This window comes from Protopterus annectens, chromosome 15.part0, assembly GCF_019279795.1.
Source record: "Protopterus annectens isolate FY-2018-M chromosome 15.part0, PAN1.0, whole genome shotgun sequence".
NCBI lineage: Eukaryota > Metazoa > Chordata > Ceratodontiformes > Protopteridae > Protopterus > Protopterus annectens.
The window spans coordinates 255405563-255429337 of record NC_056749.1 but is presented as its reverse complement, the minus strand read 5'-3'; the positions used below and the strand labels follow the sequence as shown (position 1 = coordinate 255429337).

The window sequence follows — 23775 nt, the reverse complement described above, 5'->3', positions numbered from 1 at the left end:
GGTGTCCAGTTCTGGACTTGTCTACTCTAAACACGTTTCTGGACAATCCAAAATTCAAGATGCTGACTCTTCACCAGTTACTTCCTATGCCAGGCAAAGATGCCTGGTTGGCAACACTAGATTTAAAAGAGGCTTACCTGCATATCCCAATCAGGGTATCTTGCAGAAGATACCTGCGCTTCAAAGCAGGCTACTTGCATTATCAGTTCTTTGCACTGCCCTTTGGCTTGTCTGTTGCGCCCAGGATATTCACAAAGTGCCTGGCTCCAGTAATTGCATTTTGCAGGCAAAGAAATATTCAACTATATCCATACCTGGACGATTGCCTATTTCAGGCAGAAAACCAGGCCATACTTATAAATCATCTGGCATTTGTAAAAAGGGCTCTAACTTGTCTAGGGTACACCATAAACGAAAAGAAATCACAACTGGTACCCTCTCAACAGATTACCTTCCTGGGTGCCAGCTTGAATACAACTGCCCAGATGGCTTTCCTCACGCCAGAAAACAAATTCATTTGGTAACTTACTTCAAACAAGTGGCCACAAAAGCCCTGCTATCTGCAAGACAAATAATGCAAGCCTTGAGGTTCATGGCCTCCTGCATTCTTCTAATTCCATATGCAAGACTGCATATGAGTAAACTTCAGTGGTACTTAAAAAGTCTATGGAGTCAACATTGTCACAGCCTGGAAACAATGATTCCTATCATACCTTTCCTACGCCTGGAGTTCCTATGGTGGGCAGAGGGCTGCTTCCAAAACAAGGGACTGCCATTCATACTACCCCCTGCTGCCCAAACCCTAACTACAGATGCATCAGACTATGCATGGGGGCTCACCTGGCAGGGAAGTGCATTCAGGACAAATGGAACCCAAATCAAATGCACCTACATATCAATCAAAAAAAAAATGTTAGGTGTACAGAAAGCTCTGACAGCCTTCAAGGACTACATTCATCCAGTACAACTAATGGTAAAGACAGACAACAACACGGTTATGTGGTACATAAACAAGCAGGGGGGTATGCATTCCTACCCCCTCTGCAGACTAGCCATGGCATTGTGGAACACGGCCTTGAGCTACCAAGTGCAACTACAAGCTCAATTCCTTCCAGGAAAACTGAATACACTGGCAGACGGACTAAGCAGAAATCTTATGGACCCACACAAGTGGACACTGGAACCATGGATTTTCAACATGTTGACAAGCAAATGGGGGAGGCCAGACATAGATCTATTTGCCTCCCCCAGGACTATCAGTTGGACAAATTTTGCACAAGGACTCCTCACAAAAAAGCCTGGAAAGTGGATGCTCTGTCCTTCAGTCTATGCCTTTCCCCCTCTGCCTGTGCTCTCCAAGTTCTGCTAAAAGTCAAACAGGACAAACCAAAAATGATTTTGATTGCTCCAGACTGGCCTCGCCAACACTGGTACCCACTCCTGCACAGTGTGGCAGAAATATCTCCATGGCACCTGCGTCAGACACCTTCCTTACTGTCTCAGCAGGAGAACCAAATTCTGCACCCTCAGCTCCCAACATTGAACCTTGCAGCTTGGCTAATCACTTAAATTTGCCCTTAGCATCCCTCAGCAAACCTGTGTAGGATGTCATCTTGGAGGCAAGAAGACCTAGTACTAGAAAATCTTATGCTGACAAATGAAAAGATTCTGTGCCTGGAACCAATCTTTAGGGATGAGCACAGCAGCGCCCAATTTACCTCAGATTTTGCAGTACTTAACTGAGATGCTTCACAAGGGCCTGTTTTTTTCCGCTATTAAAATCCACGCTTCAGCTATTTCAGCTCACTGTAACACAGAGCCACCCCTCTTTTCTCATCCCCTGCTCAAACAGTATCTCAGAGGGGCAAAGACCTTGAGACCACCCAAGAGAGCTCCTACCCCTGCCTGGGACCTTAACTTTGTTTTGAAAAAGCTCACTTTACCTCCTTTCGAGCCAGCTGCTACTGCAGACTTAAAATTTCTTTCTTGGAAAACAGCCTTCCTCTTAGCAATCACGTCAACTAGAAGGATAACTGAATTACAGGCCCTTATGGCAGTTGAGCCTTTCATCATCTTTCATGCAGACAGGGTATCTCTGAGGACCAATCCATCCTTTATGCCCAAGGTGGTTTCCATTGTGACTCTTAACCAGTCCATTCATTTACCAACCTTCTATCCCAATCCACAAAATAAAGGGGAACGGATTCTACATTCCTTAGACGTGCGCAGACAACTTAGATTCTACTTGGACAGAACTAAATTTCGAAGAAAATCTGAACAATTGCTAGTGGCATTTGCTGCTGGGGCAGAGGGGAAGGCTGTTTCAGAACAAACAGTTTCTAAATGGATAAGTCATTGCATTCATTTCTGCTAGCACAGTGGAAAACCTATTCCCCAAGGGATCAGATCTCATTCCACCAGGGCTGCATATACTTCTGCAGCCTTTCTCAGAGGTGTTCCTACCAGGGATATTCTAGAAGCTGCTACCTGGAGTTCAGCACATACTTTCACCAAGCATTATCATTTACCAATTTTCTCTAAATCCAGAGCTGGCTTTGCCACTGCAGTCTTGCAGGGCCTTATAGCTGGTCCTAATGCTGTATAAATCCATCCTCCCAACCATAGCTTTGAGAATCTGCCCAAATGTAATGACTGCAACAGTGAAACGCTAAGAACATAGTATAGTTGTATACACTTACCATAAATGTAGATGTTCGAGTGTATTCACTGTTGCAGTCCTGGTTACCCTCCCTCCAGCTCCCTGTTTTTCTCTTACTATACCTCTACTTTATTTTACTATGCTTAAAAGCCTTTTTGGTGTATTTGCTTTTGGTTGGAGGTATATTTTTGTGTTTTTAATTTTATTTGCTCCCCATTTGGGGGGCACCTGACATCTGGGGCAAGAAAAACTGATGTAATAGCGTCAGCTGCATGTTTTATACCCCTGAAGACCTGACGTCATGGAAGAAGGGACAGCAACCGATGCAGGACCCAAGACTTTGTTAATCAAGCTGACTGAGGGCAACCTCCCAGCAGATTACCCAAATGTAATGACTGCAACAGTGAATACACTCGAACATCTACATTTATGGTAAGTGTACACAACTGTACTGTCTGTAGTTTCTACGATCTGTTGAAGGTGTTCCATTATGAAGGGGAATGAGTGTTGCAGTCCTCCATTCACATGAGACAAAGCCTGTTTTAAGACTGTAGTTAATGACTCCAGGGCTCCTGATAATTCATATTTTAGACTGTTCAGGAGGCATCCTGGGATGTTATTGGGTCCCATTGAGGCCATGTTCTTAGCTTTTGTGCGTACAGCCAGTACATGCTGCCTAGTTATATCTGGAGGAGTTATGTTTGAGGGTATTATGGGGGGGGGGGTTATTGTTGGGCGTCAGATGCAGGGTAAAGTTGGAACAGAGTTTGTCTGCTAATAGCATGTTATATCGCCAGGCTCAGTGAATGTGCCACCATTAGCCACCAGTTCAGGACGTTGCTGTGTGCTGCTGTTGAAGTTTCCGACAATACTGTAGAAGACCTTATAGGTTCATAGGTTCATCGGTAGGTACTAGGCTATCTGCCCAAGGGCATTTATAAGCCTAGCCAGAATGTGTTGGCTTTCGCCTCCCTTTTAGATTAGTTTCCTGGGTCTCTGTCCAGCAGGGCCACTGATGTGATCTCAGGTGTATATTTACGATTTCCCATTCACTCGTCAAGATTTCTCTTGAAGAGAGTCAGTGAGGGGCTTTGCCTAACATAGACTGGGATTCTATTCCAGAGCGAGGGAAGTCTCTGGGACAGGAATCTATCCCTTCAGCATGTCCTGTTTATTGTTGTGCTGAGGTTTAAATCCGTAGAGCGTGTGGCTCTAAGAGATTTGGTTTTCCTTGGGTGGAGCATTTCCATTAATTCAGGGTTTGTCATGGCCTTGTACGTAAGGCAGAGGTCTCCTCTGAGAAGGCGGTAAGCAACCGAGTATAGATGGAGTTTCTTTAGCTGAGCTGCATAGGGCTTTTGTTTGAGGCCCATGATCCTCTTGGTGAGGTACTTTTGTGGTCTTTCCAACTGTTGCAGGTGTCGAGTAAGGTACATTCCAAATGGAGCATTGTACTCTATTATGGGCCTGATGATCGATGAGTAGAGGGGCACAATAACCTCTCTTGATCTAGATGCGAACACTTTTGTGATTAGGTGGGGTACGTTGAAGGATTTTCTAGCTACTTTGGCAATGTGGTTATCAAGGGAGAGGTTGCTATCTACTTGGGTCCGCAAGTCCCTAATTACATCTTCCGTACTTAGTGGATTACCTCCTATGTGATAGTTTGTGGGCACTTTATTTTTCCCAAAGTGGATGACTATGCACTTTTTGGCATTTAGCTTAAGGCCATGATTCTGACACCAGCTATTCGTCTCCATGAGACCCTTCTGGAGAATGTCTGTGTCAGCCGGGGAGTCGGTTATGGCCCCCAGTTTGCAGTCATCTGCAAGCTTGGTCAGCCATAGTCCTCCCGTGCTTGCCTGTACCTCAGGGAAGTATATACCGAACAGGAGGGGTCCCAGGACTGAGCACTGAGGGACTCCACTTGTAACCGGTTTAGAGTCGGACATAGCACCTGCAACTCTGACCATGTGAGTTCTATCCGTGAGCCAGTTTGAAACCCATCTTGTGACATAGGGGTTAATTTTCAAGCTGGTGAGCTTTTCTATAATGCCAGAGTGGAGAATGGTGTCAAAAGCCTTTGCGAGGTCCAGGTAGGCTGTGTGGACTACCTTTCCCTCATCTATGGCCTTGGTAACTGTTTCAAAGAAATCAACCAGGTTTAGGAGGCATGATCTGCCTTTAACAAAGCCGAATTGGGTAGGGTCCAGTGTCTGGAGGTTTCCGATGTCTTTGTTAATGAGTTCCATGGTGATGCGCTCCATGGCTTTGCAGACCAAGCTAGTCAGGCTTATAGGGCGATAGTTCCCGGGATCTGTTGTGGCACCACCTTTGTGGAGCAGGATAACTGTTGCTGTATGCCATTCTTTGGGTACATAGCCTGTGGTGAGGCTGAGCTTGAACAGTGAGTTTAGGTGAGGGGTTAGTTAATTTTGGAGCTTGTGTAGGATGCAGCCTGGGATGCCATCTGGTCCCACTGATGCTGTGTTCTTGGCTTTGGAAAGGGCTGTTTTCACCTGAGTGTCTGTGATGTCTGGGGCTAAGGCTGACCCTGCCTATTGTAAATAGGAGGAGAAAGGTTTTGAACCTAGTACCACTGCCACAGAGAGAAGTAGCCTTAAACCACTACACTAACCACACAATTGCTATGGTTATCCTTCACCTGGGAGGATATCTTGACCTCAAAGCTTGCTTTGCTTAACCTAATTTAGCCTTCTTAGTTGCCTATTTACTTAGATGAGAGATTTTTTTATCTTTATGAAAATTACCCTTCCTGACTTTTGCTATTTTTTTTCTTTTCTTGTATATCCTGATTCATTTCTAGGACTAGTTCTGGGGTTCTCGTAGGTAGAGCAGCCTCTGACATGGTTGTACATAGTTTGAGTGCAATTCACCATAGGCTGTTCTGGTTTTGTGGGGCCATTGAATGTTGAAAACTATCACTTTTAATAACAGGTAATTTGCCTTGGAATAGTTTCTAATTGTTACTGGTTTTAATGGGATTACAGAGTTGATTTTCATTTCAAAAGAAATAGCTTTCTGGTCAGACCTTACCAGGGATGACGAGACATGGGGGGGGGCAATGTTCCCCCATATTTGTGAGTACGAGGTCCAGTATGTTGGAGACTCTAGTGGGCATATTCACTGTTTGGTCAATGTTTTTTGTATTTAGAGTCCATGGAACTCTGTGCTTGTAGGTTTGAAGCCGTGTAGGATACCTAATCTATAGAGGGGTGATTAAGGTTTCACCTGAGTAAGGTGTTAGGTTGGGTCGTGTCTCCAGTAGGTCCAAGCATGCATTGTTAGCTTTTTGCGGCATGGTGAGTGGCCCATAGCTGGCTAGAATATGGTACTGGAGTTTGTCTGTGGTGTGGTGATGTGCATGAGGAGGAACTCCAGCAGGTCATCCTGTTTGAACCACACGAGGTATGCTTGTTATTGATATATATTAAGACACCTCCACCTTTAGCATTTGTCTGTCAGCTACTGGTGTAAAAGTATGGAAGACACTGAAACATCGCACTGCCATGGTACTTTCTACCACTTTAAACCATGTCTCAGTAACTGCACATATATCTGTATTCTCGACTGTGAGGAGTGTTTGAAAGTAGTATAGCTTCTTTTTTATTTAGGCTGCTGGCATTAAGCAGTAACACCTTGAAGTTTTGTTGAGCTGATTTTGCTATGTTGGTAAGTTTGTCATATCCTTGGTAAAGAAACCTGGGGTGTTGACCATGTCCTCCCAAGTTGACAAGTATTGGATCCCCTTAGAATATTAGCAGAAAGATGGCCAGTTATTGAAATCAGTCATTTTTTGCTCATATTATGGCATCCTCATCTGTAATGGTAATATGCTGATCAGTGCCAGGCTCGTATCAGTCTGAGACAAACAGTATGAAAGTTCCACAGTGTCTCTTTCCATATAGTCCAGGGAGGTATATCCTACATGGACTATGATGGAATCATGCTGGTACCTGTGGTGTAATGACTTGAGCATGTGCTTGATTTGGTGGATCCTGGCTCCAGATAAGCAACTAACAGTTATCTTTTCTTTGTTCAGCCTGGTTAGAGGGATATCAGCATATCTTAAGATGGAGTTCCCTATGATGATAGTCCTAGGAAGTATGTTTGCTGGCCTTAGGGTTTAGTGTTTAGGGTTCTCCTGAGAGTGACAGTATATGTGATGTTAGGTGGTGTTTTTTTTTCCTGAGTTTCTTTGGGCTTCCTGAGGCATAGTTTTGACAGCAGGCATTCTAGGTTCATAGGGTCATAGATTAGTACTAGGCTAACTGTCCTTGCGAGCCATTTTAAGCCTAGCCTGTTATCCCTTGTAAGACTCAAACCCTGTACCTATTGATTCTAAGGCAAACCTCTTAACCATTAGGCCACCCTCCCAAATCCCTGTGATCCTTGTTGTTTAGGAAGAGTGCTTTTAAGTACTTCAGCATATGTTGTGTGCTATGTGAGGTGGATGTTGTGTGTGTGGTTTTGACAATCTGATGTTGGCTTGTATGCAAGAGTTTAGCTTCCATTGTTATTTTGTATTTACACCTCTCGCATACTGTGTCTGATTCTTTAGGGATTAAGTGGCTGTCAATAAACATGAGACAATTGCTTCATTGACTCAAGATGCCCATATCCACCAAACTGGCTACAGGGAAGTTAAAAAACTGAATATCCATAATGTACAGTCCTTTAATTTGTAAGCAATGGGAAGAGGTATTGGGGTTAGAAGGGTGCTTTGTGCAGACTAATAAGGGTTATTTATTGGGGCAGATTAAGCTAAACCCATACTAAATTCCAATAACTTGAATACTTCCACAATACTGAATTCTACTAAATCTGTAGGTGTTGCCACGCGAGGCCCAACCAGCTGCTCTAGGCTTGTTGGCACACAGTAGTTGCACTGTATTGCTGCTTTACAGGGTACAGTTTATGGACCATTATATAGAGAAACTTTACTTTCTAATTGTTTGCTACTTTACAGGGCACTGCTAACCCACGCAAACATGCAAAATTTATAGCCGCACAGAAAAAAAAAACAGAATGCTAACTAATGAGCCTTCTAGCCAATAAAATGAGTACACTATGAGTCATTTTGTGTATTTCCCAAATCAGGTAGACCAAGCAAACGACTCCTGCCACAAGATGAATAAAACAGTTCTTTTGATGTAAAACGCAGTAGGAAAGACCCACAAGTGCAGTACTAAATCAAACCACTTAAAACTAGCTGGAAATCCCTTGCTGAAAGTAATTTCAAGACAATAACTGACAGAACATTTTTGTTTGTACAAAAAATCAGTGAAATGCATAAATAAAAACAGGAAACAAAAGAGATCACATGGTGCTTAACTTTCCCTAGATGACACTTGGACATAGGTAAAACCCTTTTGGAATGCAGGCTAGGATTGCAAGCTTTGCTAATCTCCAGGAAAATAAGCAGGAGACAGTTTGTAGTAAAGGAGGTTTACTCAAGAGCAACACTGTTTTGCTGGGTGGGCACTCAGTATCACGGATCTAGGCAAAACAATGAGTGGGAAGAATCTGATTACATAAATCGCTTATGTAGCAGTCAATTGCAGTGAAATAGGGAAGAGAAGGATTCTGGAAATCAGTTAATCATAAGGGGTGGAGGGCAGAGAGGAAAACTTATAATTCAAGAGCAGCAGAATGGTGGGGAGGGTTGGGGAATTTTTAAGGAACAAAAAGACTAGCTACAGAGGCTAGCAGTCAAATAAAGGCGACATTGGAGCTCTTGCAGAAACTTTAGATTAATGTATGAGTGAGGAATAGGGCAGACACAGAATTCAAGCAGGTAAATAATAAACAGAATGTAAAAGCAGTGAAGCATAAAAGCATAAACTGGAGCAGAGACAATTCTTTCGTTATTGAACTCCTACTACAGTTTAAGGCACCAAACAATGCAGAAATTTACCAGTAATGCTGTTTATGGAAAAATGCAGTAATACGTAATTAAAGTACAAATCTGGTAGTAGCAGTGTGCAGTTCTACCACAATTGTAAATTAAAGCAGGGTTTAAAATATGTACGCAATAACCATGCCATTGCTTCTTTTTTACCTTCTTTGACAACCATGCCTGACTGTTGCAGGTCTTTTTTGCAGTCTTTCGGTCTTTTAGCTGGACACCCCAATTTCTTCTTGCCTTCTTCCTGTGTGTCCGAAATCATCTTCTGCAAATTCACCACAAAGTGATCAACTCCACAAAGACAGTAAAAATCAAAACGGCATGAGAACTGAAAACTAAACAGCCGAAAACAATATATTAATTTAGTTTGGTTCAAACTTTAATAGACTAGCACTTTCGCCTTATCCAAACAAGGCTTCATCAGAGTTATTTAATCACGTCATTAAACTTCCTTTAATAACCTTAAACAATAGCCATACCTCAACAGCAGCCATACAAAAAACAACATTAATCAATTTAATCTAATAAATATTCTCTTAACATACTTACATTCCATATTTAACAATTTTAATACATTTTTATAAACCGTCTTAGTGAAATCACTATTTTAAATAATTTTTAATAATTCTGAATCATTCCAGCATGGAAATTCAAAACGCCATGGATCGAACATTGCTTAGTGAGGACCAGTTTTTCCATAGTATTCAATCTGAACTGCCATACAGTTTCCTTATATTCTAAAAAGTTCTCAGCATAGGTTCATAGCTAGGTACTAGGCTACTGGCCCTAGGGCCTATATAAGCCTAGCCAAAAAGGTACCCTGGCGTTTGCCACCCAAGAAAATTATTTTCCTGTGCCCCTGTTGAGCAGAGCCACAGAGGTGTTCCCCGGGGTGAATTTCCTATTTCCCATCCAATCATCAAGATTCTTCTTGAGTGCTAATGAAGAGCTTTGTTTGATATAGATGGGTAGTTTGTTCCAGAGTATGGGAAGTCTCTGGGACAGGAATCTATCCCCCCAGCATGTTCTGTTTATTGTGGTGACAAGGTTTATGTCCCTAGAGAGTGTAGCTCGGAGGGATTGGGATTTCTTTAAGTGGAGCATGTCCAACAGCTCTGGGTTTGACATAGCTGTGTATGTTAGGCAGAGATTGCCTTTGAGTAGACGATATGCGACAGAGTAAAGCTGGAGTTTTTTGAGACGGTCTGCGTAGGGCATCTGTTTGAGGCCAGTAATCCTCTTTGTGAGGTATTTCAGCGGCCTTTTCAATTGTTGTAGATGTCTTGTGAAGTAAATACCAAAAGGGGCGTTGTACTCTGTAATGGGTCTAATGAGTGACGAGTAGAGGGGAACAATGACCTCTTTTTTCCTGAATGAGAAACCTTTTATGATGAGGTGTGCCACGTAGAGATTTCCTGACTACTGTGGTGATGTGATTATCAAAGTAGAGACTACTGTTCACCTGTAATCCCAAGGTCTCATCACACTTTCAATGTTAAGTAGACTACCACCTATGTGTTGACTCATGGGTACAGAGATTTTACCAAAGGGGATGACAATGCACTTTTTGGCATTGAGCTTGAGGCCATGGTTTTGACACCAGACATCTGTCTCAGTGAGGCCCTTTTGTTGGATGTCCACATTGTTAGGAGGTTTGATTATGGCTCCTAGTTTGCAGTCATCTGCGATCTTCGTTAGCGAAATACCTTCTGTATTAGCCTGTACTTCAGAGAAGTAGATACAAAACAGGAGAAGACCCAGGACTGAACCCTGTGGTACTCCAGTTGTCACTAGTCTGAAGTCAGATTTGGAGTCTGCTATTTTCACATTGTGGGTTCTGTCAGTGAGCCAGTTGGCAACCCATCTTGCAACATAGGGATTTATACCTAGTTTAGTGAGTTTATCTATAATTCCAAAGTAGGAGATGGTGTCAAAAGCCTTGGTGAGATCTAGATAGGCTGTGTGAACCACCTTACCCTCGTCTACGGCTTTGGTGACTGCTTCAAAGAAGTCTGTCAGGTTTAGGAGACATTATCTGCCTTTTACAAACCCAAACTGAGTGGGGTCCAGAGTTTGGAGATTACCAATGTCTTTGTTTATAAGTTCCATGATGATACATTCCATGGCCTTGCAGACCAGGCTCATTAGGCTAATGGGACGATTGTTCCCGGGGTCCTTGGTGGCTCCCCCTTTGTGGAGTGGGATAATCGTCGCTGTGCGCCATTCAGTGGGCACAAAGCCTGAGGTGAGGCTATAATTGAACATGGTGCTTAGGTGGGGTGCCAGTTCATTTTGTACTTTGTGTAGACTGCAGCCTGGGATGTTGTCAGGTTCCATGGATGCTGTGTTCTTGGCTTTGTAGAGTGTGGTTTTTACCTGTGCAGCCATGATTACAGGAACTTTGCATTCTTCCGGTATAGAGACGGGCCCTTTAGGGAGTGAGGGAGGTAAAGTTAGCACTGAACCTATCTGCCAGGATGTTGGCAATATCATTTCTTTCTGTATATTTAGCACCATTGTGCTGTAACTCAATGCAGATATGAGTGTTGCTCTTGAGATTCTTGACATAGCTATAGAATGCTTTGTGATGGTCTTTAGAATCAGTGGCAATTTTGATTTCGTAACTAGCTTTGGAGGATTCTATGAGGGATCTCAGCTTTTTACTGAGGCTGACCAAGGGAGTTCCTCCATTCATGAGATTTTACTCTTTTTTGTTTGTTTTTTTTTTTTTTTGCAACAGTTTCTTTCTTCTGTTGTAGAGTTTGTTTATGGCAAGAGACCGCCAGATTGGCTTCCTTTTTTGGAGGATAGCATCTTGGTTCTGTTAGGGATAGCACAATCCATGGACTCATGTAAGTGCTTATAAAGTGCATTTGTGTAGGATTCAGCAGTTGTACCTCTATTGTCTGTCTGCATGGGTGTCGTGAAGTTTGCCTCTTCTGTGTTAAGCGTGAAATTGGCTTTGGAGAAAGTTTTTACGGTGGTTTCCCTAATTGGGGGGTGGGGGTAGGATGTGGATGTCTAGGGTGATTAGCTTGTGGACGGTTCTGAGCAGTGTGGAATTGACCTGTGGTGTGGAACACCGGTCGCCCATGTTGGTAACGACCAGTTCTAGGATATTGCTGCCCCTGGTGGGTGTGGATAAATTGATCCAAGGTGTTGGAATTTATGAATTCCAGAAAAAGTTGAGCAAACGAGTTGGTACATGAGTAGTTTTCCCAGTTAATGGTGGGTTGGTTCAAATCGCCCATTATTAGGGTGTTGGGTTGTTCCCTAATATTTTCCATTGTATCAATAAATGAGGAGTGGGAATCCTTGGGCATGGTGGGGGATCTGTAGCAAGTTACAATTTGGATTGCAGTCTTGCCCAGAGTTAGTCACACTTGGATAATCTCAGATGCATTATGCTGAGCAACTAGCCTGGAGGTGTGGATATCCTTAATGAATATGGACACGCCTCCGCCTTTAGTGTTTCGGTCCAGGTTAGGTGGCCGAAAGGTGTGGTATGATTTATAACCTGGTAATGCAGGGGGGCACTCTGTCACTGCACAGATGTCGATGTTCTCCCTTTTAAGGAGTGCCTCGAGTGAATGCATTTTAAGGTTTAGAGTTCTAGCATTGAGTAGGATTACCCTTAGATTTTGCTTGCTTGTAACTGTTACAGTGGTGAATTTGTCATTTGAACCTTGCCTAAAAAAGGCACTATAGTGGTGGCAAGAGCCTTAGCAAGTATCTGGAATTCCAAGGGAGACAGGTGCAGGCCATCTCTGGCAAAGCATCGTGGTCAGTCAATCATGTCATCCCAGGCAGACAAATACTGGATCCCCTTAGAATGACACCAGAAGCTTAGCCAGTTGGCATCACCTTCCATTTCATTGTAAATAATCCTGTCTACCACAAACATAAAAATCTTTTAAAACTGACATACTCCTTTCAATGCATGTATAATGCATTAGTTATTTTTTTGTTTTTAATGTCTCTCACATGTTCACCAATCTGATCCTTTAATTGCCTGATTATTTTTCTTATATAAAATGCTTGACAATGTTATACAGGGTGCCAAGTAAATCGCCATTTTACTATTACAGTTTATTTATTTATTTATTTCACATTTGTTAACCGGGTTAGTCCAACTGAGTTTGCAAACAAACCCATTTTCAGTGGAGACCCCCAGCAAACATAAATAAGGATAAAGTGACAATATACAAATATTAAATCACAATACAAAATAATTGTAAAAAAAAAAGGTTATTAACTTTTTGCATTGCGTTGATAGTAAGCAACCCATTTCAGTGGAGACTCAAGTGGAAAGAGCCCCAGCAAATATAAGCAAAGATAAACATACAGGACAAAAACTATTAAAAATAATGCAAATACGAAATTAATTATAAAGAGAAAAAAACGAAGAAAAAAGATTCAATGCAGTTGATTCAACCTGGACAAGCAGTGGCCCTATCATACTTCATTACCATTGCATAAGGTCCATCACTAATATGCTTAACAAAATTTACATGCCCAGCATTTACTCATCAGGGATTTAAAGGTGACTATCTAGAATTCTTTGTTGTTCTCCAACCACCCATTAGTATTCCTACCCCTACCAAAAAACACATGTGGAGACCCACCCAACCAGTCTGTTATTTTAGGGGTAAATATAGTGTTTCATGTTTTTCTAAAGGTTTTTACAATGGTAGGAGCATCATGATTATAAGGAATCACCATAGCATCCATTTCTTTCCATTTTTGAACATGTTATCAATTCTGTATTTGTTATCCCGGTATCCAACTCTTTTTTTAATAATAGGCATAAATGTCGTACTTCTACCCTTAAAAATCTCCTTTTTAATTTTATTTAACGTGTTCAAGGAATAACCTATCTGTTTTAACATTTTGATCAAGTTGTCCATGTCACCAATAAATATTGCATCATCACTTACTGATCTGGCCAACTGGACCATCTGTACTTTCACAATCCCTCATTTTTGGAACATGGGATATCATCTGTGAAAATGTAGAATGAATTAGAGTGCGTCTTTTTTTTCTATAAACTGAGAATGCAAAACAGTGATTAACCAGACCCTTATGTAAACAAATATCCAAATAATCAATCTGGTACAAATACATCTTGTTAAGTGGTTGTGCTATTTAAATATTTCATGAATTCAGGTACCAAACTCTGGTCGCCTTTCCATAAAATTAAAATGTCATCAAGAAACCTGTAATAAACAGCCATATATTCCAAAAAATAGAGAACGAGAGCAGATCTGTTCTCCCATTCAGCGAGTACCAGGTAACTATATATGGACGCACACCTGACTCCCATCATCACACCAGAGATCTGTCCCAACACACCCCCTTCAAAGAATAAAGAATTGTTAGCCAGGACTAATTCCATTAAATCAAAAAACAACTTAATTTTACTATTAGCTAGATCCCTGTCCCGAATCAAACTCTCCAAGAAAAGGTCCATTCCTGCATCATGGGGAATTACTGAAAATAAATTCTCAGAGGTTATAGCTATGAACACAATATTTTCATTGTACTCTAAACTTCTCAACATTTCTAAAAGATGCCATGAATCACATATGTGACATTTACACTCTAAAATGTCCTTACAATGAAATCTGTAAATGTTGCTGGTATAGGTCCTGTCTTCTCTCCCTGTGCTACCCCTATAGGTCTCAAAGATGAATCAGAGACATTTTTTATGAATCTTTGAAATTCGGAATGTAGAATAACCCATAGATACTCAAACTCTGTTTGCAAAATTACACCCTGAAAGATCACTTCAAATAGTCAATTTTTGCATAGACAATATTCGTTTCATTCCTTGAAACTCTTTCATAAGTTGTCATCATTAAGAATGTCCAATATTTTTAATCACCATTAAGAATGTCCAATATTTTTAAAACATAATCCATTTGATTCATAATAATTCCACCACCACTCTTGTCAGGTTTCATGATCCTAATCTTCTTGTTAGTTATTAAATCCCTCTTTAAATTATCCACAAAAGGATTCTTATTAATACACCTTATGTAACCCACTGTTCTCACCAAAAAACATTCTTAAATTCAATTGCCTCGAGTACACTTTTAAATTAATAAGCAGCTTAGCCATATATGTTTTAAAACAAGGAACAAAAGTAAAACCCTTTTTCAACAGAGTAGAATGTTCAGGTGGGAAAGAAATATCACTAAAATTAAATTCATAATGTCCAACTTCTACATCCGTCAGACACACCAACTGGGCTAATTGCCTCTTCTGTTGTTTTTTCAGTTTCTCCTCTTTTGTCTGCCCTTCCTCACTGATATCCCCGTAGACTGTGGCATTTCCTGATAACCCTGATTCAGTTCCCTGCATACGGCTAACCTCTCACTGTTTCAGCAGTGGATACTCGAAAAAGTCATTACCATCACAAAACTGCTTATCTCTAATTATTATCCATCTCTGAAACTAAAATGTCTGAAGATAAAATGTCAGCCCCAGCCCCAGTTCTGAGATTAATATCCAGAGCTGCTGTAAAACCATTAGGTAAGGGATAAGCTTGTTTTGCGGCATATTCACGTACATCTCTTACAAGTTTATGCAACTTTCTATCCTGATTTTGTTTCACTAAAACTTCCATATCGTTAAACATTTTGATCTGATATGGTCTTTTTCATTCTGCCTCACAAACAAGTTCGGATCTGATCCTCAGATTTAACACTCGGCTACATACACTAGACTTCTGATCCAGCTCTCGAGCTGCTCCCTCTACCCATAATGCTCTATTCCAGCCCCATTACCTCGGATCTCATTTGCTGGCATTGTGGTTAGACGCAGGTTCCACTCTCAAACTAGTAAGGTTGCTTTTTCATTATCATTATCATCAGTAAAACAACAAACTGGAAACCAGGGAATCCAGACAAATGAATCCAACTTTAATATAAAAGTTAATTAAAATCTAAATCTAAAAGTCTAAGCAAAGTTAGGACTTCTTCAGAACCATTTGAAATCTAAATAGCAAGTGTCTTCATAAAAAACTCAACCAGAACCTCCCTTATATACAAAATTACGGGTCGATCTTACAAAGTAATAAAAAACATCCCTTCATTTAAAGCAACAGACATTTACATACCACCATGTGCAAAATGTAATTGATTAAAATATGAACGTTCTGTCAATTATAAGAGATGATGCATTCATTTGAGCAGTTCACAAAGTTTAAAATAAACATCAACATAAAACCAAATACGATGTTAAAACTGTGTAGTGTACTGTAAATTACAAAACTGATGCTTTGTGTTTAAGCATGCAAGGATTTGAAATTAACTCATTTAAACCAGGGTTAATGGCGGCATCTAATCTCAGTTGCCAATGCAGTTCATTGTACATCAGACTGTTTTGCCACTCCCCTCCCCGAATCTCTGAACTCAGCCGTTCCAAAATACAAAATTTATAAGAACAATTATTACTACACAGGGATGCATGCCTTGCCAGGACATTTTTGTTTTCCTTTTTTATTAATGCAATAAAGGTGTTCGTATATGCGTTTGTTAAGGTCATTATTGGTCTTGCCGATGTAAAAAGCTGGACAAGATTGGCACAAAGCCAAACATACTACCCTTGTATAACAAAAATGTTTGTCCTTAGTAATCCAAGGTTAAATGTTATCCCACCATGCCCCATTGTATTGGGAAACAATGTGTACACATTGCTTGCTTCTACACATGTGCTCAGTGGCAAATATGTCTTCTCCAATGTTCGCTTAACACACAAATAGTTTTTGTGAATAAACCCAGGTGGACTAGCAAAAAGATCTTTGAAACTCTCCTCATATTGTAAAATTGGCCCGTTCTTTCAAATAACCCTCTTAATATCAAAGGAATCCAAGGAGAAATAGGAAATGAAGTTGTTGTTAATTGGACCCACCAATTTATGAGTTTGGGCAGAGTTCTGTGACAAATTCTGTAATCCCCTACTAATAATCAGGGCATATTGGTCTGATCTAGCAGACAAAATGTAAGAATAATATGAAGCAATAAGAGATTCCTGGTAGCCTTGCTCCATGAACATCCTTTTTAAAATCTCAAATTGTTTAATACAGTCTGAATCATCTGAGGGCTACCTTGAAACCCAAATAAACTGACTTTTAATGATCCCTTATTTTTGGTGGTAGGGATGGGTCCGTGTCAGTTCAGCAAACAGCATTTTCAATGGACTTGCACCGAACATGGCGTTCGTCGAACTGTTCATACTGAGATTGCAGTACAGTGAGGATCAGGAAATTTGCCCTTTCCTCACTGTAGTGCGATCTGGGAATTGGTATATATAATTAGCAGGGGTGTGGAGGCCACAGCCCCCCACTTGAGCAGAATTTGATGAACAGCATTTCTGATGAAATGCTGTTCATTGAAGTGTCACTTGGATGAAGTGATATAGACCCAGTAGGGATAATTACTTGTAAAATGCAAAAATGCATTGCAATGTTAGGTTTTCTGTAAATGGTCATTGCAAGGGTGCCATCAGGTTTCTTTAGTAGAGTAACATCCAAAAAGTGTATAAAATTGTCCTCTATGTTGGACTTTAACTCTAAAACTGTCTGATGTGCAAAGAATTGCTTTGCCAATTGAGATTAGACACGGCCAGTAACCCTGGTTTAAATGAGGCAATTTTGATTGCTTGCGTGCTTAAACACAAAGCATCAGTTTTGTAATTGACAGTATACTTCACATTGTTATAATAGTCTATTTAGTTTTATGTTTGTTTGTTTTAAACGTCTTGAAGTGTTCAAGCGAATACATCGGCTCTTACAATTGACAGAACATTTATATTTGAATCAGTTATATTTTGCACATGGTGGTATGTAAACGTCTGTTGCTTTAAATGAAGGGATGTTTTTTGTTACTTTGCAGCATCGGTTGGTAATTTTCTATATAAGGGAGGTTCTGGTTGAGTTTTTTTATGATGTCGGTTCCTATTTAAATTTCAAATGGTTCTTTAGAAATCTAACTTTGCTTAGACGAAAGCGCTTAACCTTTGGATTTTAATTAAGTTTTATATTAAAGTTGGATTCATTTATCTGGATTCCGTGGCTTCCAGTTCATTGTTTTTTTGATTTATCAAGTTTTATGATACTGAGTGGTTGCTTCCCATTTTTGGCTTGAATTATTATTATATATACTATTCTCTTTTCCTTCATAAACATTTTTTTCATCTTTTCTTTACTCCTTTTAGTTTTTCGCTGGGCATTAGGTTCTAGTATTTTTCTTCTCTATGTCGCCTTTTTTCTCCTACTTTGGTAGTTCTTTCCACTATGCCATTATTCTGTACCTTTTTAGGTAACTCTTTAATACCATTTTTAGTATTCTGTTATATTCTGTATTTTCTGAAGTCTCTCTCTCTCTCTTGCATTTGTTTTCTTTCTTTGAGTTCTGTACACACTTTTGTTTATTACCTATGTCGGAGAAACAGACAGGGTTTAAAAAATGCACTTTTTTGTGGGCATAAGATCCCCAGTTCAGATGCACACAAGAAGTGTCTGTTTACTGCCTAGTACCCGATCATCTCAGTATGGCCTGTTTGCTATGCTCAACCTTTAATCCTTGAGCTTTAGCTGACAGGCAATATAAGCTAATTCTATAAGGATTACTACCAGCTTCTTCTGGGACTCAAAACCTCTCAAAGTCAGCCAAGTCAGTTTTTTCAGATGCAAAAAGGAGGTCTCCTCCGAAGTCCCCTAGGGCTTCCTCAGAGCCGTTGGAGAAGATACGAAAAATTTCAGATCCCAAGTCTGGAAGTTTTCCTTCAGATCTTATACTGTACTCAGATCCAACAGAGTTGGTTCAGATTGTGATCTTTCCACTCCCTTCCACTTCTTGTCAGATCCCAGGCCCTCAGATCTGTGAACTAGTTCTTCCCACAAGAACCATACCCTGGAGCATACAATTAAGCCTGTATCTCCCTTCTTGCCAGTTTAGCTGTTCCAAACATCAAAAAAAATCTTAGGCCCTCTTCCACAGCATCTTCCGGGTCTTCCAGAAGTTTGTCAGAGGTGGATGTGGATAAGATGGTGCAGAGGTTTTTCAGGTCTCAAATCCAGATGGGGGTCCTGCCAGCTCCATCCCCTCCTGGATCCTTGAGTGCACCTACAAAGTCCGTACTGTCTTACTCTCTAGTCCAACCTGTGGTTTTGGAGTCCCAAGATCCGAGATCCCTGAGAGGTTCAATGTCAGGTCGAAGGAAAGTTTCTTCCTCACCACTGACAGTTTCCCTGCCTGGTTCTGCTCCGATACCTCGGGTCAGAGAGGGTCTCGGAGCTGAGCTGTCGACACCTTGTCTGAGGAGTTGGGCTTGCCTCCGAGTTTGTAGAATCCGTCCCTTCCTTTCAGAACTTCAGCCCTGGACAGCTCAGATTCAGTTCTTCCCTTGAGACATCCAGGTGTGGTCCTGACCTACCTTCTTTGGAGGTGTTGGCTCTGAGGAAGGAGGAAAGGGTTTCCACTGGTCCTTCAACTTTCAAGTTGGTAGAAAGGGCTTTTTCTCAATCCACAGAGAACCGTTGTCTCTTGTCTCAGATCCTACCCCTTTCCCTTCTTTGGTTCCAAGCTCTCTGCCCATCACATCTATTCCACAGGGACAACCAGTTCCAGGAGGTCTCCATACAGTTCTCTAGAGGAATTTCCCCTCTCTTCCAACACCTCCCCTGAATATCCTATGGATGAGAACCCTCAGAAGAGGATGTGTAGGAGGAGACACATTGACTCCCCGATGGAGTATCTCATGGAAGACACTGATTTTGATGAGGGAGAGGACTTCCCCAGATCACCACCTGATGACATCTCCTTTGGAAATACTCTTGGGATCCTCAAACAGAAAGGTGGTTGGTCTTCCCAATCTTTTTCTCCTGAAGAATCAGTGTTTCTGGAGGCTTTCAGTTGTGGACCATCTCTGCCTGACCCCCCCCCCCCAGCAGATGAACTGATTGAGTTGGTTTCCCACTGGCATAGAATGAAATGGACACTATCAAACCCATCCCCAAGCACCCGGACAGATTTTTGGCCCCACCTTGTTATAGACCCCACTGGAGCAAAGGTGTCCCAGTTGATGCTGTAGTGGTGGCAACCACCAAGAATGAGCTGGCAGAGCCAGAGCTCTTTTGTCCATCCACTGAACAGAGTCCAGAACGTTGGACAGATTTGAAAAACAAGTGTTTGCCACAGCTAGCTTTGTGCTGAGGTGTCTAAATTATTTGGCACATTTTGCTAGGCTACAGAGAGATTTGATGAAGGAGTTATCAAATACTCTCTCGGAGTCCATGTCTTATGAGGATTTCAAAAAGACTTCCTCTCAACTGGCCATTCTGCTGTCTTTTTCAAACACTGTGATGAGGTTGATCTCCCATACACAGGAATGTACCTCACGAGTAGCAGGTTCAAGGATAACCGAAAGGAGACCTGCCTTAATGCGGCTATGAGATTTTACAGAACCCTTCAAGACATCCTTTATTAATTCCTCATTTGATGGCACTTCCTTGTTTGGGCCATCAGTCAAGGACACGCTTACCCACAATGAACAAGAAGAAAGGACACCGTCTGTTGTGGGAATCAAGTTTTCTGCCCCTCAACAAACCTTCTCAAGAAACCAGCAAGGTGATAAGAATATGTGGCTCTGTAAGTCTCAGGGACCTTTCCAGGATTCGCGCCAGGAGAATTCCTCCAGAGGCAGAGGAGGAAGCTTTAACAGTAGATGTTGCTATAGCCGCAGAGGGGGCCCACAGAACCAGGGCTTTAGAGGCTGTTTTTCAGATAGGCCATATCAGTACTCTTGAAGCACTGCCCTACTGTTCAACTCTGGAAGCAGTCGAAGGGTCGATTTTCTTTGCACCTAGACGCCTGGATATGATATCACAAAAGATTATTGGGTGCTAAGGGTAATATCCAGAGGTTACTACATACCATTTTCCATTCTTCCTTTTCCTCAAAGGAAGAAACTTCCTGACTTTCCATCCAGTCAGGGGAAGGATGCAGCACAAGAAATGCAAAAACTGCTAGAGAAAAGAATCATCTAAAAGTTCCCACCCAACCAGATAGGATTCGGAACTTAGTGCTAAAGAAAACAAGGGACCCCAGACCCATTTTGTATCTAAACATGATGAAGCAAGTATGTAAAGAAGAAGTTCCAAATGGTCACAGTCCAGTCCTTCCTGCCCGTTGATGATTGGATGTGCTCCATAGATCTCCAAGATGGGTACTATCACATGAAAATAGACAGGCAATCCAGGAGGTACCTAAGCTTTTGGCTGGGAGCTAATCATTACCAATTCATAGCTCTGCCCTTTGGGGTCACCATAGCCCCCAAGGTGTTTACCAATGCATGGCAGTAGTAACAGCTCACTTGAGGTTCAGCGGATTCCAGGTGTTTTCATATCTAGATGACTGGCTTCTTGCTGCTCCATCCAGGCATCAACTTCTGCAAGCCAGGGACTGTTTACTCCAGGTTTGCAATATCTTGGATATTGTGATAAATCTTACCAAATCAAAATGCGTCCCAGTACAGAGCTTGGAATTCTTAAGGACTTTTATTGAATACTACAACTCGGTTAGCTTCTTTACCTCACCACCGCATTACTTCCTTAAGACATTAAGTTCAGACTATACTTTATCAAATTTCTCCTCCAGCAAGATTAGTGCTGCAAGCTCTGGGGCCGATGTCAGCTGCCATATGTCTGGTTCCCTTAGCACGCTTCTTTATGCAAATTCTCCAGTGGACCTTGGCTTTTCAATAGTCCATTCTTTGTCAGCCCCTGTCCTTTCCTGTAAAACTCACTCCAGTTTGCAAACATCATATTCATTGGTGGATTTAATCCAGTGATCTTTTTCTTGGCAGACCTTTCGTCTTTCTGCCTCCACTGTTGCCACAGTGACTGTGGAAGTTTTCCCAATTGGGGTGGGGTGGCATTTCTTGGGTAGGGCGGTCCAAGGCATGTGGTCCCCTCTAGAGATTAATTTGCATATCAGTATTCTAGAGATGAGAGCAGTCAGTCTAGCATTGCAGGACTTTCAAAATGCTCTCCCTCTGGGGACTTTTGCAATTCAGAGGGACAACATGTCCGTAGTCTGGTATATCAGCAAGCAAGGAGGAACGTGATCTTACCCCCTGTGAAGAGAGGCCATGAGGGTTTGGGTATGGGCGATCTCATCGGACCGCTGTCTTATTGCAACTCACATCCTGGGGAAAGCCAACGTGCTAGTGGCAAAGAAAGCAGATCCATTCTGATGCCTCATGAGTTGTTTCTCAATCATTGAGTATCGATTATGACTTTCAGATGATGGGGCCAGCCATACTGTGACTTTTTTGCAACCCCCCCCCCCTTTTAACAAATGCAGCATGTACTTTGCTCCGATTCTTCCTCAGGGGGAGTCACCAAGAGAAGCCCTGATCAACGATTGGCGCCCCCGGATCTCTTTTATTGCCTACCCTCCTCTTCCCCTGATTCCAAAATTCTTATAGAAAGCAAACAGGCTGAAGACCCTAGTCATCCTCATTGCCCCCTTCTGGCCTCGACAAGTATGTTTCCCCTTTTCTACGGTCTCACTTGTGATGTCAGCCATGGATACTGGTTCCTGCTCAGGATCTCCTATCCCATCCATCAAGAATTCAGCATCCTAACCTCCATGCCCTCAAGCTAGCTACATGGTTTCTCCTCTTCCAGTAATAGTTAGACAGTACAGGCTTTCTTCCCCAGTTCACAATATTATTGTGGCCTCAAAGAAAGCTTCTACCAAGAAATTCTGCAGAAGCAAATAGAAAATATTTTCTGTTTGGGTTTCTAGCCAGAATATCGACCCTTCAGCCATTTTTCTTTTTCTAGCAACTCTTTTTAAAGACTGGGCAAGTTTACATTCAGGAAATAAATCTTTCTCTGGTGTCTTCCATATTGTGTAAGCCCCTCATGAAGGCCATTTTTCTTCTCAGGCCCTCAGTAAAAGACCCTTCTTCTCCATGGGACTGTTCTGTGGTCCTTCAAGCCTTAACTCAGAGTCCCTTTGAACTATCTGACTAATGTGATCTGAAATTTCTTTCTTGGAAAACTGTCTTTTTAGTAGCTATATTCATTTTAAAGAATTTCTGAACTCCAGGCTGTTTCAGCTAAGTTCCCTTACATTATTTTTCACAAAGACAGGCTTTCTCTGTGGACTAATAGGTTCATAGGTAGGTACTAGGCTGTCTGCCCGAAGGCATTTATAAGCCTAGCCAGAATGTGTTGGCTTTCGATGCTCCCTTAGATTACTTCCCTGTGCCTCTGTCCGGCAGAGCCATTGAAATGATCCCTGAGGTAAACTTTCGGTTTCCCATCCACTCATCAGGGTTTCTCTTGAAGAGGGTGGGTTAGCTAGGAGCTCTGCCTAATGTAGATTGGAATCTTGTTCCAGAGCATGGGAAGTCTCTGGGACAGGACTCTATCCCTCCAGCACATCCTGTTTATTGTTGTGTTGAGGTTTAGATCCCTGGAGAGTGTAGCTCAAGGGGATATGGTTTTCTTTAGGTGGAGCATGTCCATCAATTCTGGGTTGGACATGGCCTTGTATGTCAGGCAGAGATCACCTCTGAGTAGGCAGTATGCAACTGAATAGAGCTGGAGTTACTTCAGTCGAGCTGCATAGGGCATCTGCTTGAGGCCAGTGATTCTCTTAGTGAGGTACTTCTGTGGTCTTTCCAGTTGTTGCAGGTGTCTTGTAAGGTACATCCCAAATGGGGCACTGTACTCTATGATGGGTCTGATGAGTGATGCGTAGAGGGGCCCATTGACCTCTTTCGATCTGGATGCAAACCCTTTTGTGATTAGGTGGGCCACATAGAAGTTTTTTCTAACCACTTTGGCAATGTGATTATCAAAGGAGATGTTACTGTCTACTTGGCTCCCCAGATCCCTTATTACGTCTTCTGTATTTAGGGGGCTACCACCTGTGTGGTAGTTTGTGGGTACTTTGTTTTTTCCAAAGGGGATGACTATGCACTTTTTGGCATTTAGCCTGAGGCTGTGGTTTTGACACCAGGTATCTGTCTCAGTGAGACCCTTTAGGAGGATGTCTGTGTCAGCCGGAGAGTGAATTATAGCTCCTAGTTTGCAGTCGTCTGCGAACTTGGTCAGCCATAGTCATCCTGTGCTTGCCTGTACCTCTGAGAAGTATATGCTGAACAG

The 23775-nt window shown here is 41.9% G+C and overlaps 1 protein-coding gene across 1 annotated transcript in view; it reads left to right on the top strand.

The window, feature by feature from the left end:
* ATRX (ATRX chromatin remodeler) overlaps nt 1-23775 on the top strand; it is a 3779564-nt gene that overhangs the window by 3309042 nt on the left and 446747 nt on the right. Inside the window, exon 27 of the mRNA XM_044057254.1 lies at nt 13755-13878. Within this exon, the coding sequence (XP_043913189.1) occupies nt 13755-13878 (124 nt within the window). The remainder of the gene's footprint in view (nt 1-13754; nt 13879-23775) is intronic.